This window comes from Chelonoidis abingdonii, chromosome 1, assembly GCF_003597395.2.
Source record: "Chelonoidis abingdonii isolate Lonesome George chromosome 1, CheloAbing_2.0, whole genome shotgun sequence".
NCBI lineage: Eukaryota > Metazoa > Chordata > Testudines > Testudinidae > Chelonoidis > Chelonoidis abingdonii.
Genome location: NC_133769.1, coordinates 26,170,734 through 26,184,164, shown reverse-complemented (window position 1 = coordinate 26,184,164; position 13,431 = coordinate 26,170,734). Strand labels below are relative to the sequence as shown.

The following is a 13,431-nucleotide window of genomic DNA, read 5'->3' as shown; positions in this document are numbered from 1 at the left end:
GGGGTAGCTGCTGCGGGGGGGCCTCCCCGGGTGGGGGGCTAAGTTAGCTGCCGTGGAGGGGGTGGGGTTAGCTGGGGGGTGTGCAAGGTGGAAGTTTCGCCTAGGGCGCGAAACTTCCTTGCACTGGCCCTGAAAGTGCAGGGCCAGAGGTTGAAGCCAAATTCCTACTAGCTCTCGAGATCTACTGCCTTTTCCTCTGTGCTCTCTTCTCTTTTTTTCCTCTCTCAACCACCTCTCTTCAACTTCTTTGACTCCCTGGTGCAGCACAGTCCTCCAGTATAGCCTATTGCTAGTAGAATCTTTCCAGATTGTGTTGTCAATGTTGAAAGTTTTTGAGTCCCTCTTGCATATGTCCATGAACCTGAGCCTAGATCAGCCCAGTGGCTTTGGAGCAGCTGCATGCTCTCTATATAGGAGATCCTTTACATAAGGGCAAAAAATGACACTTGTGGGTGCTTTGCAAATGTGGTACAAATATGAGCCTTACTGGGTCATGTAATAATTTTAAAATTGTAAATTAAAGTAAAATTGAGAGGCAGGGTAACTCTGTGGTTAAGGCATTAGACTGAGGTTCCATAGATCTGGGTTCATTTCTCAGTTCTGCCATAGATTTTCTATATAACCTTGGGTAAATTGCTTAATCTCTCTGTGCCTCTATTCCCCGTCTATAAAATGGAGATAATAGTACTTTGTGTCTGTCTTGTCTATTTAGATTGTAAGCTTTTAGAGGCAAACACTGTCTCATACTATCTGTGATATACAACCAAGCAGGATGGTCTCTACAGTCTTGGTTGGGGCCTCTAGTTACCTAGAGTATTGTGGAGCTGGCTCCCACTAATGCCAGAAACTTGGGGACCTCCATTCATAAAACAATATTATAAAGATGGGATTTTGCCAAACACAGGAGGAGGAATGTAATACAGCCATATTCTCAGATCTTTAGTCACTTCTGACTTGGGCTAAATACCTTTTTATTTTATCACTGTTTGTAACTATTATTGAACTCTTCACGGTGTTTTAGGATAGAGTGTGTATGACTGGTGTCCCGGAGGAGCCAACTGAGGTCACTCAAGTACAGTGAACTGCAAAGAACATGGCAGCCAATCCCTGAAGCTGGTGGATATTCCAATACTTAGATTTACCAAGCCAGCACAAAACAGCTCCTATTATACCTCACTGATTACTCAGAAGCCAACAGCACAGTTCTCTTAAAGTAACCCAGCTTCAGGCCTCCACTTAGACACCCAAGTCAAATATGATGAGGATTAATGAAAATCTTACTCATCATATAAAAAGGGTTCTCCCAATCCCAAAGGATCAGACACCTTACTTCCTGGTTAATGAATATTCCAGATCTTAGCCAAATACATACATACAGCCAATTCTTATTAACTACACTAACATTTATTAAAAAAGAAAAGAGAGAATATAAGTTAAAAGATCAATATACATACAGACATGAGTTCAATTCCTGAGGTTCCAATTCATAGCAAAGATGGTGAGCTTTGTAGATGCAAAGAGATCTTCCAGAAATAGTTTCTAGTTTATAGTCCAATGTTTGTATTCAGAGTAGTCCAGTCAGAACTAGGTCTCAGTCCTTATGGTTTAGGCTTCCCCTGCATGAAACCTCAAGCAGCTCTGAAATAAAAGGGATCAGGACCCAATGGTCTTTTATGCCGTTTTCTAGCATCCACTTGTCCATACAATCCTGGGTAAAGAATAACCTTCTGTTTCCTAAACCTCACCGGTAATTAACTACATGGATTAACATGAAATACTTTTAAAGTTTGTGATAAACTGCTTAATGGATAAGAGACACATAGACAATGACATTATTGCAACCAAAATTCATCAAATGTTAATATTCCCTTTTGATCTCTGAATCAATATCTGTAGTGACAGACAGGAACTGTCTGTTTACGTGGCTAGCATATATTAGCATATATTAGCATATATTAGTATCACAGAATTAGTATCACTTCTAACAACATAGATTTTCATTTCAGAGTTCTAGCCTATCTAGCATTGAATGGCCCTAATTACCATTGACATACCTTTCTAACATGACTTTAAAGGTTGGTTCTGGGTTATTTAGCCTGCCAGCTGTTTAACCCTTTCTGGCCATGTGTCACACTTTGTATAAGATTTGTCGCAATTATATAGCAGTGGTAACAATAATGATTTGCATGGTTATATTTTAATTAGACAAAGTCACAGTGTGTATGGAAGATAAGAACTTTTTTGATATTACTTACAACAACCTCCTTAAAAGCCACTTCTTCCAGAAATCTTTCCTACCCCCTTCTTTTCTTCAGTAATTTGCCAGCTTTCTCCCTTTTCTCAGCAATGGTGCTGTTTTCTCTTGTGTTTTCATGTTTTGTAATTTGGGGCCTGATCTTGCAAACACTTATGAACATGAATAACTTTAACTCACATGAGTGATACCGTTAGACCAGATCATGCCCCCAAGATCCACCTATGTAGGGTCCCTTTTCTGTGCATATGTCTCCTTCTAATATAAGAGGTTTGGGAAGGCCAGGAGTAGAGATGGGCAATTTCATGCTGGATGGGAGGAGAGGGGAACTCACATCTTATCCCTTGACTAGCCCTAAGGAAGTTCAGATAAAAGGTAATATTGGCTGTAGGAGCCTATCCATAGTAGAGATTCTTCCCTTTAGGGGTACCCTTGGGTAGCCATAACTAGGGAAAGGCCCTGGTTTAACAACTGTTCAGAGATACACTACCAAACAGAAGTGCCACCAGAAATAAAGGGACAGTGTAAAGGCACACTGGCTCTGTGGGGCCAGGCAGTAGGGTTGCCAGCTTTCTACTCACAAAAAACCAAACACCCTTGCCCTGCCCCTCCTCTGAGGTCCCGCCCATGTCCGACCCCTTCTCCGAGGCACCACCCCCGCTCACTCCATCCCACCCCCTCACCTGTTACTTGCTCTTCTCACCCTCACTCATTCATTTTCACTGGGCTGGCACAGGAGGATGTGAAGACTCTGGCAGGGGGTGCAGGCTCTGGGGTGTGGCCAGAAATGAGAGGTTTGGGGTGCAGGAGGGGGCTCCAGGCTGGAGGGTTCAGCCAAGGGGTTTGGAGTATGGGAGGAGGCTCCAGGCTGAGGCAGGGGGTTGGGGTGTGGGAGTGGAGGGAGTGAGGGCTCTAATATGAGGCTGGGGCTGATGGATTTTGAGTGGAGAGGGTGCTCTAGGCTGGGACCAAGGGGTTCAGAGGGTGGGAGGGGGCTCTGTGCTGGGGCAGGGGCTTAGGGTGCAGGGGGGAGTGAGGGCTCTGGATAGCAGTGCAGACTCTGGGGTGGGGCTGGGGTTGAGGGGTTTGAGATGCAAGAGGGTGCTCTGGGCTGGGACTGAGGGATTCAGAGGGCGGGAGGGGGATCAGGGCTGGGACAGAGGGTTGGGTCATGGCAGGGTGGGGAGTGAGGGCTCTGGCTGGGGGTGTGGGCTCTGGAGCGGGGAATCTTTTTTTTCTGTCATGGGCCATTGACCCCCAGAAACCACGGCTTTGGAGTGGAGCCTGGAGCTGGAGTGCAGAGCAGCTCTGGAGCAGTGGCACTGCAGGTTTTGCCTGGAGCTGGAGCGGAGCCAGAGCAGAGCTCCAAAGCCCTGCTAGAAACTCACCCAGGGGGGTGCAGAGGCTCGGGGCTTCCCCCCACAGTGAGATGAGCTGGCCCAGTGGCTCCAGCCCCGCGAGGAGGCGCTGAGATGCAGGGCTTCCCCCCCACAACAGAGCGAGCTGGCGCTCATGGCTCCTGACCCACAGGAAGCGCTGCTGGCCAGGTGAAATTAACTATGGGGCTGCTGCCAGATCTGGCTCACATGCCCTAGGTTCCCCAAATCCTGCCTATGCGTAGGAGCCAGGAGGGACATACCGGCTGCTTCCTAGAAGCCCGCGAAGCAGAGGCTAGCAGGGAGTCTGTCAGCCCTGATGCGCAGCGCCACCAACTGGACAGTCAATGGCCCGGTCAGCAGTGCTGACCGAAGCTGCCAGGATCCCTTTTTGACAGGTGTTCCCATCGAAAACCGGACATCTGGTCACCCTAGGGCGGCCCTGGATTTTTGTGGATTCTGTAGGATTTGTTTGGTTTAGGGATGATCCTGCACCTCTCCAGCAGAAAAATGTGAGGGGAAACGTCAAGAAATCTTCCAATTTTTCCTCTTTCTTAACATTCTACTAGAAGTTTTACTGAGGGAGAGGCCATCCCAGCCCATTGAATTCAGTGGAACTGCTTGCACAAGCAAGTGGTTTTCAAACAAGTCCCTTAGGTTGTGAACTATTCAGACAGGGAATGTGTTTAACTGTGGTAACATGATCACTGTAATTCAGTTTATGTATTTGGTGGTGGTTTTTTTTGCTGGTCCTTTAATTATCATGATTAATTGTTGCTGTTTGAGTTGTTACTACATAAGAATTCCTGTATGGACAAGATCATAGAATCATAGAATATTAGGGTTGGAAGAGACCTCAGGAGGTCATCTAGTCCAATCCCCTGCTCAAAGCAGGACCCACACCAACTAAATCATGGGCTGGGGCTGAGATAATATAATGTTTTTAGTATTTGTGTCCTGTTTGTAAATTTTATGATCCTGTCAGGGAACATCTGTTTATATTGACTTGAGGGTGATACTAAAGCTCCATGGATGTATGTCATATTTTGAGCCCTAAACAGTAAGCTCTCTGGGGCAAGATTGCCTTCTTACATTGTGTTTGTATGGTACCTATATTGGGCCCCCATAGGAACTACTTTAGTGCAAAAAATAATCTGTCTTTATTCTGTTGAATCTATGTACATTACAGAAAAACAATTAAAATCTAACATGGAAAAAATATGAACAGGTCACAAAATAGTAAGAAGTGATTATAAAATGTATTTAGTGAGAGACTCCTCTTTAACACATACTAATTCCTTCACTACAGACAAATATAATTAATTGAGTCTTGACAAAAATGTTAATGACAATTTTTTTCTCAGTTATCTGACTCACTGGAGTCAAACTCCTCCCAGTATTCATCATCAGCCAGATAGAGCCTAATTTGTTATTCGGACCAATAAAATCTACAGGTCAAGAGGAAACAAACTTCCGAAAAACGTCTTGAATTATAGCAATTTGAATCAAAGCGCTAGTCTATACTATAAAGACTTTGCTGGTATAACTACAGCAGCAAAACTGCACAGCATATACCAGTAAAAGGACCTATACCAGCTCCTCAAACAACAATCTATACCAGGGGGTCAGCAACCTTTCAGAAGTGGTGTGCCGAGTCTTCATTTATTCACTCTGATTTAAGATTTTGTGTGCCAGTAATACATGTTAACATTTTTAGAAAGTCTCTTTCTATAATATATAGCTAAACTTTTGTTGAATGTAAAGTCAATAAGGTTTTTAAAATGTTTAAGAAACTTCATTTAAAATTAAATTAAAATGCAGAGCCCCTCGAGACAGGTGGCCAGGATCCGGGCAGTGTGAGTGCCACTGAAAATCAGCTTGCGTGCCGCCTTTGGCATGTGTGCCATAAGTTGCCTACCCCTGATCGATATCATTAAAAGGACTCTTTGCCACTATAATTTTTATTTACACAGGTGGTTTTGCTTGCATAGCTGTGTTGATTGTGGTGTGATTTTTGTCTCCCTCTCCACTCCTAGCCAACATAGCTATGCTGGCAAAAATTGTAAATCTGGCCTATAAATGCCTCTCTACCGCCTCAAATCACTTGGAGGTGAGGGCTCTCTGCACTTTATAGAATGATGCCAATAAAGAGATGCAGGTATAGCTCTCAAAACGTTTGAGTGTGCTGTAAGGAGGATTGTCTTCTATCTTTCTATCTACAGATTTATCGTGTAACTAAACCATTAGAAGGGTTTTATAGCATTTATACAATAGAGTGGGGCATAGTCTCTTTACAGCTTTCATTAAGGCAAACCTCTGAAAGCGATCATTGTGTGGTTTTCTTTATTTGAACACAGGTCTCATTCCAACTCACTTAATATCTTTGTTTTCTTCATCTCTTGCGTATAGGGTTGCCAACCTTCCAGGAATTAAAGATTAACCTTTAATGAAAGATTATGTCATATGATGAAACCTCCAGGAATAAACCCAACCAAAATTGGCAATCCTACTTTGCATAGTATGTGTGTTTCTAAAGATCTATAAATGCTGAATATTGATATTTTTATTACTTCACAGAATTTTGAAAAAATGAGTGATGCTGGTGAAGAAAGTTCCAGTTCCATTGACTCAGAACCAGAAACAGAGAAAGAGGAGCCTATTTATGCCATAGCTCCATCAATTAATATCCAAAATGAGGGATCCATTGATGTAGCTGCAAGTCCTGCATTTCAGTACCTAGATGAGGTACTGTATACCTAGCTTTCTGTAATACAAGTGTTAATAGTCTGAAATCCAGCAACTGTTGCTAGCAACTTAAAGTTGTTACCATTTTTTGCTGTTTGGCCTATGTGAAATGAGTTGATGGTCTTCTCAGTTTCCTAATGGATAGGGACCCACATCACAAAAACAACCACAACAACAAGATCTGGTGTTGGCAGTTTTGGCAAATATGTCAAGGATTAATAGGAGATGAAGACAGATTTGTCCTCCATATTAAAGGTGGTGTCTCATGGTCAGAGTTGTTTGGGCTGAAGAAAGCTTGCACTGTGGTTGTCCATAGTGAACTTCTTCTGTGAGTTAAAAGAGGATTTCATTCTCCAGCGCTGCAAATCTAGTAGTTTTTACAATAATTATTTTCACCTTAGGGAAGAAATTATTAAACTTGGAATATTCTTCAATAAGGTGAAATAACCATACAATAAATCACAAAGCATTAATTTTGCTTTTACAGATGATGCAGCTGATACCCCCATCAGTAGTCTGCCTTCTTTCTTCCCTAGCCATTGGAGGACAGGGACCACAGAGCTGTCTGGCTATCTTACAAATTTAGAGCATGCATAGGGGGCATATATCTTGCAGGATGGAATGCACACGCGATAGTATTTCTCCTTAGGTAGAGGCCATGGACATGGACTGAGGAGGCTGTGAATGATGCTGTTTTATTTTTATGCTATGTCATTATTTTTGCAGCTAAAATGATAATTTTCATAAAGGCTGCAGGGGCGAGAGGAAAGCTACAGTTAAAAAAGCATCACAGGCACTGTGAGCTGCTAGTGGTAGCAGAAGCCATTTGGAGCAAAGCAGCTTTGCAGGGCTGCCTGCATTAAAGGAACTGTTAGAGACCATTTAATTAAAATGTTTAGAGTAATAACTTGAAAGTGCTTTCTGTTAATTTGGTAATCATCATATCCTGGATTAATAAACCCTTTTGTCTTTGACCTCAGCATTTATTTACTATAAATATAAATACAACATATTCTGAATTTAATGAGACCATGATAAAGTAGTTATTTTATAAACAGGAAGCACACTCAAAGCTATCATAATAAACTCAAGGTAGCACAGTACATGTCAATCTCCTAGATACTCAGTTCAATTCAAAGGGATCCCTTAATCCCTGGTATTTCTTTAAATTGACAGCCTGAAGTAACAGCTCCAGAATGGGGCCAGGTCTACACGACGCGTGAAAATCGATTTTAGATACGCAATTTCAGCTACGAGAATAGCGTAGCTGAAATTGATTATCTAAAATCGATCTACTCACCCATTTTCACCGCGCGGGATCGATGTGCGCAGCTCGCCATGTCGATTCCGGAACTCCATTGGTTTTGGTGGAGTTCTGGAATCGATGTAAGCGCGCTCAGGGATCGATATATTGCGTCTAGATGAGACGTGATATATCGATCCCCGAGCAATCGATTGTAATGCGCCGATATGGCGCGTCGTATAGACGTGGCCTGAGCTTCACAAGTGCCTTCTCAGTACTGTGAACCTGCCTAAAGCTCAATCATACAGATCCATATTAATGATGAAGATGAAACTAAAACTGTAACATAGCTAACTGACCTTTTGGGGGATCAGGTACAGAACTGCTGGGAGAGATAAACACACTTGCAAATTAGAAATAGGACAATAATTCCAAAAATTCTCAGTTATTTCAACTTGTGCTCAGATTTACACGGAGAATACAACTCATGATGAAAAGTAAACAATTATGGATTAACCTTTAACTGGTCCCTAATGATTCTACTTCTTTGAATGAAATGGTCAGAAAAAGCTTGGCAGGAAACAGAATTAGGAAATGAATCTTTTGTTTTAGAATTTACTAAGGGCTTAGTCCAGCCCTTCCCTATGGTAGAGGCCTGTAACATTAAATATTAACATATATTCACAGTATAGACTTTTATGTGATGGTAAAATTATAGGAAAGATTTTAGGGAAATTTCTGCATATTAGAATGGCTAGAAGTACAGAGAAGGGCAACAAAAACGATTAGGGTATAGACCAGCTTCCATAACAGGAGAGATTAAAAAGAGTCAGACTTTTCAGGTTAGAAGAGTGATGACGCGGGAAGGGGGGTGAGAAATGATAAGAGGTCTATAAAATCATGAATATTCTGAACAAAAGGAATAGGGAAGTGTTATTTACCCCTTCATATAACACAAAGGGTCATCCAATGAAATTAATAGGCAGCAGGTTTAAAACAAACAAAAGGAAGTACTTTTTCCCACAATGCACAGTCAACCCATGGAACTTGTGCCAGGGGAATGTTGTGAAAGCCAGAACTATAACTAGGTTCAAAAAAGAGTTAGATAAGATCATGGAGAACAGTTCCATCAATGGCTATTAGCCAAGATGGCCAAGGACGCAGTCCCAAGCTCTGGGTGTCCCTAAGCTTCTGACTGTCAAAAGCGGGGACTGGACAATATTATTAACCACTTATGCTAAACAATCTGTTCCACCTTGTATTTAGCTGTGACACACAGAGGTTGTTTCCCAGACCTGAAGAAGAGCTCTGTGTAAGCCGGTAAGCTTGTTTTTCTCACCAACAGAAGTTGGTCCAATAAAAGATATTGCTTCACCCACCTTGTCTCGCTAATATCCTGGGACCAACATGGCTACAACAACACTGCATATGAAGTTTGGGAAAGTTTATAAGTGAGTGAAAATGGGGTCTTATGTAAAGTGTTGGACAACTTTAGTAAGTGGTGCACTTATAATATTAAACTTGTATACAGAAAACGAGCGTATGAAGTGCATAAGGCATTTGTGAAAGAACTTTTGCTGTGATTTTTTTTAAAAGGAACTAATAGACTACTTTATTCTCAGTGTAATTTTCAACAATTACTATTTGTACTTTGTTTCAGTCAGGCTTTTCTTTTCTTAGTCACATTTCTTTTCTTCCAATAACATGCATTTGGTTTTGTTCAATGAACTTATGGAGTACTCAGATAAAATGTATGACTTTAGTCACAAAGAGGTCGGTGCATAGATGCTGAATTCAATTTCTATGAATAGCTTTCAAAGTTTTCCACTTGAACAGAAGCAGATTGTCTCTGGTTTACTGGTTAGTCATTTATGCCTATTTAGAAGCAAATACTGTATCAATAGAGACACCTTTCAGTATTTTAACATTTATTTTAGAATATATAGTCCTTTTGGCAGTGAACCTCCTGTTCAACTCAGTCTTGCTTTTCACATGTAAATAGCAAATTGCATGTTTGACTCTTGCTGCACAAAGTATCTCTTATTATTATTTCGTAATACATTGTGACATTATGTAGCCTTCTTGCAATGAGTAAAAACATTAAAAATGGTTAAAGGGATGAATAAAAGCCACTTAGTCCATCAAGATGTGTTCCTTTTCAGCAAGTTATTTACTACCAAGATTACATCAAGTTGACTAAATAGTTCCACTGCTTTTTCCATTAGCAGTGTTGCGGGGAGGTAGGGGGCTGTTTCATGCATTGGAATTTGATGTATGCATGGAAATGAACATTCAAGTGGTGTTCTATTTTATTTTTTTACTGGTTGCTTTATGTTTCTACCATTTATTATTGAAATGTTCACAGGATATGAAGATTAACTACAAAAACATTTCCCGAAATCCCATTTTCCTCCTGTGTAAACCAATAGAAATAAATCCCTGGAATCTACTCTCTATGGATTACTTTAACTGGAATCTCTTTTGTATATCATAGTTTATCACTTTAAGTTTTAATAGATATATTTATAGGGCAAATATGTACCCCCTGATAATGACATATTGTCTCCATTCATTTGCAAATCCTCCTACCTTTCTCCAAATGTCTGGTGAAATAAATGGGCTCTGCAGCATGTCCTGAAAGTCAGTAAATATTTTGGATCAGGTGTGAGAGGGCATTCCAGTGCTTGGTCCCTGCCAGCACAGTTGTCTCCTCTTTCTTATATCAAAGGGGACCTAGAATCAGCAATCTGCTGATAATAACTGTTTCAGTCTATCCTGGAAAAAGAGGCTGTCTCTTAGGTAGAGTAGTCCCAGACCATTTAGGTCTTCTTAGGTCAAAACCAAGATCTTAAAATTTATCTGGAAGCTCACAGGTATCCAGTCTAAGTCCTGGGAACAGATGTCAAGTGTTCTATCTATGAGACACCCGGCTTAAGAAGTTGATAGCTGTCTTTTGCACTGGTTCTAGTTTGGGAATGGATGACAGTTGCAACATTTGAGTACAAAAGGTACAAAATATAGCCTTCCATCTAGGTGTAGATAGTAAACTGCCTTCTTAATCCACTGCTGCTACGTGATCTTCAAATGTAATTTTTGATCTAGCTGTACTCTTCAGGTTCTACATTTGCAGAGCTAATGTCAATTGAAAGTCCTTAATCTTAGGGTCAGATATAAGCTCCACCATCTTTTCTGGTTATTTCTTCCATCCTACCAATATTTTGGTTTGATTTCACTTTTACTTCAAATTGAAAATGAAATATAAGTTCATCTGAGATTCTCCAAAGTGACTTGGACTTTGATTTGCAGACACTATATGAGTAGTTGCTTTAGCTTTTCTATTTTCAGGTCTTTGGAATCATTCATGGTTCTTTGGACTTAAACTCACAAGTCATTAGCCAATATTCATGTTTTTTAAATAATTTGTCTGTTACAGCCTGTTGTGTGATTAATAGAGAACCCTATTTTCCTTAACTATCATTTTTCTTTCATTGTATTATTGTTTCTTCGAAATATATGAATAAGTAGCTAATTTCTTCTGTAAATCACAATTTAAAGCTACTCTCACGCTGTCAATTTCTGTGCCCCTTAGACATATTGGAGTTTTGACAAGTACAGTTTTGCAAGAGGTTGTTTTTTCCAGCTTCTGAGTCTTTGTAAACAGGCCTCTTTATGCAAAATAAAGTTAGATCACATTTTTTGAGAAATATTTTGTTACATGTGATTAATGATGCAATTCCATGGATGATGAAAGTATATCAGTTTGTAAAAAAAATGAGTAGCAAAGGCTCATGAAAATATGAATTCAGACATGGAAAATGAAACACGATAAAAGAAATACTATAGTAAGACGTATCCATATTTGGGTATTTGAAGACCTGAGCTCGGCCCTTTGGATTTAGTATTTTGGTACCTGTGCTCTATCTACTGCCACTCCAAACTGGCCTTGACTCTCTCATCTCATTACAAACACAGAATTGCTATGTATGAGGAGACCAATAATTTCATGTTTATGATGCTTATTTTCTGTAGCATTTTAACCAACTTACAAATTACATTAAAACATGCAACAGGTTCGGAAAAATCACATGAAAAGCAAAAACTGCATCACTTTTTCATGCCAAAATTGAAATTTGAATATAAAATTCCTCTGTCCTCTTAAAATGAACTGAATGCATGTGATCCTTGGGTGCTCTAGAGGGATGGCATTTTGTAGACCCAGGAATGCAGAGGTAAAAATAGAAGCTGTACCTATGGTACTTCTGCAAGGTCTGGAGGATTTTTTTAAAAAAATGCACCATTCTAACTCATCTTGAAGAAAAAGATGGAATGGAGGGAAGGTGCCACAACTTCTACTGCATTGTCCATAGAATATACCTTATGTGGCAACTGCCACAGAATCTCTCTCTCAGACACAGAAATATTGTTTTTCTGGAAATCCAGCTCCCTTCCTGTCTGCTATGCCACCTAACTTTTTTCACTGGGCAGGCTTCAACTGTCTTCTGCCTGACTCTTCCTTACTTTGAAGAGGGAATTCCGACTGTTTTCAGTTCACGTGATCCACTTAGGTCCTGAATCTGTAGAAAAAGGAAACCCCCAAGAAAGCTTCTATGACCATGCTACTGCAGGCTGGTGACCCCCAATATGATATCTTTCAAGGTAAAAGCTGGAACATACCGCCTGCAGCCTGTGTGAACTCCACGTCCTTGGAAACCCAGTCTCCATGCCTACTCCCATCTGCATCTATTCCCAAATGTTTGACCCTTTCCCACCTTGTTGACTCCTACTTCCTTCCAAGTGCCTGTCCCCATCCTGTTCCCATCCACCGGTGCTTCCCTCACCCCCTTCCAGCTTTCCAGTTCCTACCTATTTCCACCCTTTTTCTTCTTCCTCAGTTCTGTCTTTTCCATCTTGCCAAATGCTGCCTCCAACCTGCTTCTACTGGTGCATTGTCACTATCCCCTTCTATTCATACTTACTAATGCCTGTGCATTTGACAGGCAGAAGGAGGCAGAAGGCACTTCCCTCTCGGCAGGCCAGTGGCTAAGCAATATTTTCCCTCAGAGTTTGACTCTCTACTGCTCCATCCTCAGAGATTGATGGACGTGATAGAAGAGATCCTCCACTCAAGAAAGACTTTGATTCTGACTTTAGTCTGCAGTAAATGGTGATCTGCCAATACAGGTGTAATTATCACACTCCCTTTATCCTCATCCAATTGAAAGATAAGGCATAAAGCAACAAAATCTCCATGGGTATTTTACCCTTTCCAGTGTCAGCTCAAGCTCAGAATGATAGATGGGGCTTGTGCTCATTAATTAAGGGCAATATTGTGGCTTTCACACTGTCAGTGAAATCTTGTTTCTGCTGCTTTGGATCTGTGCAGCATGGGAAAAGTTGTCTGACAAGGATTCTTCAGATGGAAGAACTTTTCCATGATGCATAGACTAAGGATGAATGTAAATTTGTCTTACTTTGAATACATTGTCTTTTTTTTTCCCTCCATTCAGTGCAGGAGGAAAGGGTAAGTCATCAAGGAGTTGGTTACATATTTCTGGTTCTTCAGATGTTTGCGTGGATCCCACTGTTTGTGTGCATATGCGAGTACAACACAGACAAAACATCCCATAGTAACCTTTCTCTGCCCTGCACAGATTTAGACCTGGCCCTGGCATATGTTAGAGCTGCGTAAGAACTACTTTAAACTACACCAGCTGGCAGTGTAGTCCCCAAAGGATCATCCACCCACTGAGAATTGGCAGAGTCCAATGGTACATTGGGCAAGCTCCCTGCACTGGGTAGGGTGGAGTGACGTA

The 13,431-nt window shown here is 41.1% G+C and overlaps 1 protein-coding gene across 2 annotated transcripts in view; it reads left to right on the top strand.

The window, feature by feature from the left end:
• The window catches only part of CCDC146 (coiled-coil domain containing 146), a 121,454-nt gene that overhangs the window by 13,288 nt on the left and 94,735 nt on the right, over positions 1-13,431 (top strand). For both annotated transcript variants that reach the window (XM_032778855.2, XM_032778862.2), the window contains exon 2: positions 6,208-6,375. In XM_032778855.2, the coding sequence (XP_032634746.1) occupies positions 6,220-6,375 (156 nt within the window). In that variant the 5' untranslated portion in view covers positions 6,208-6,219. The remainder of the gene's footprint in view (positions 1-6,207; positions 6,376-13,431) is intronic.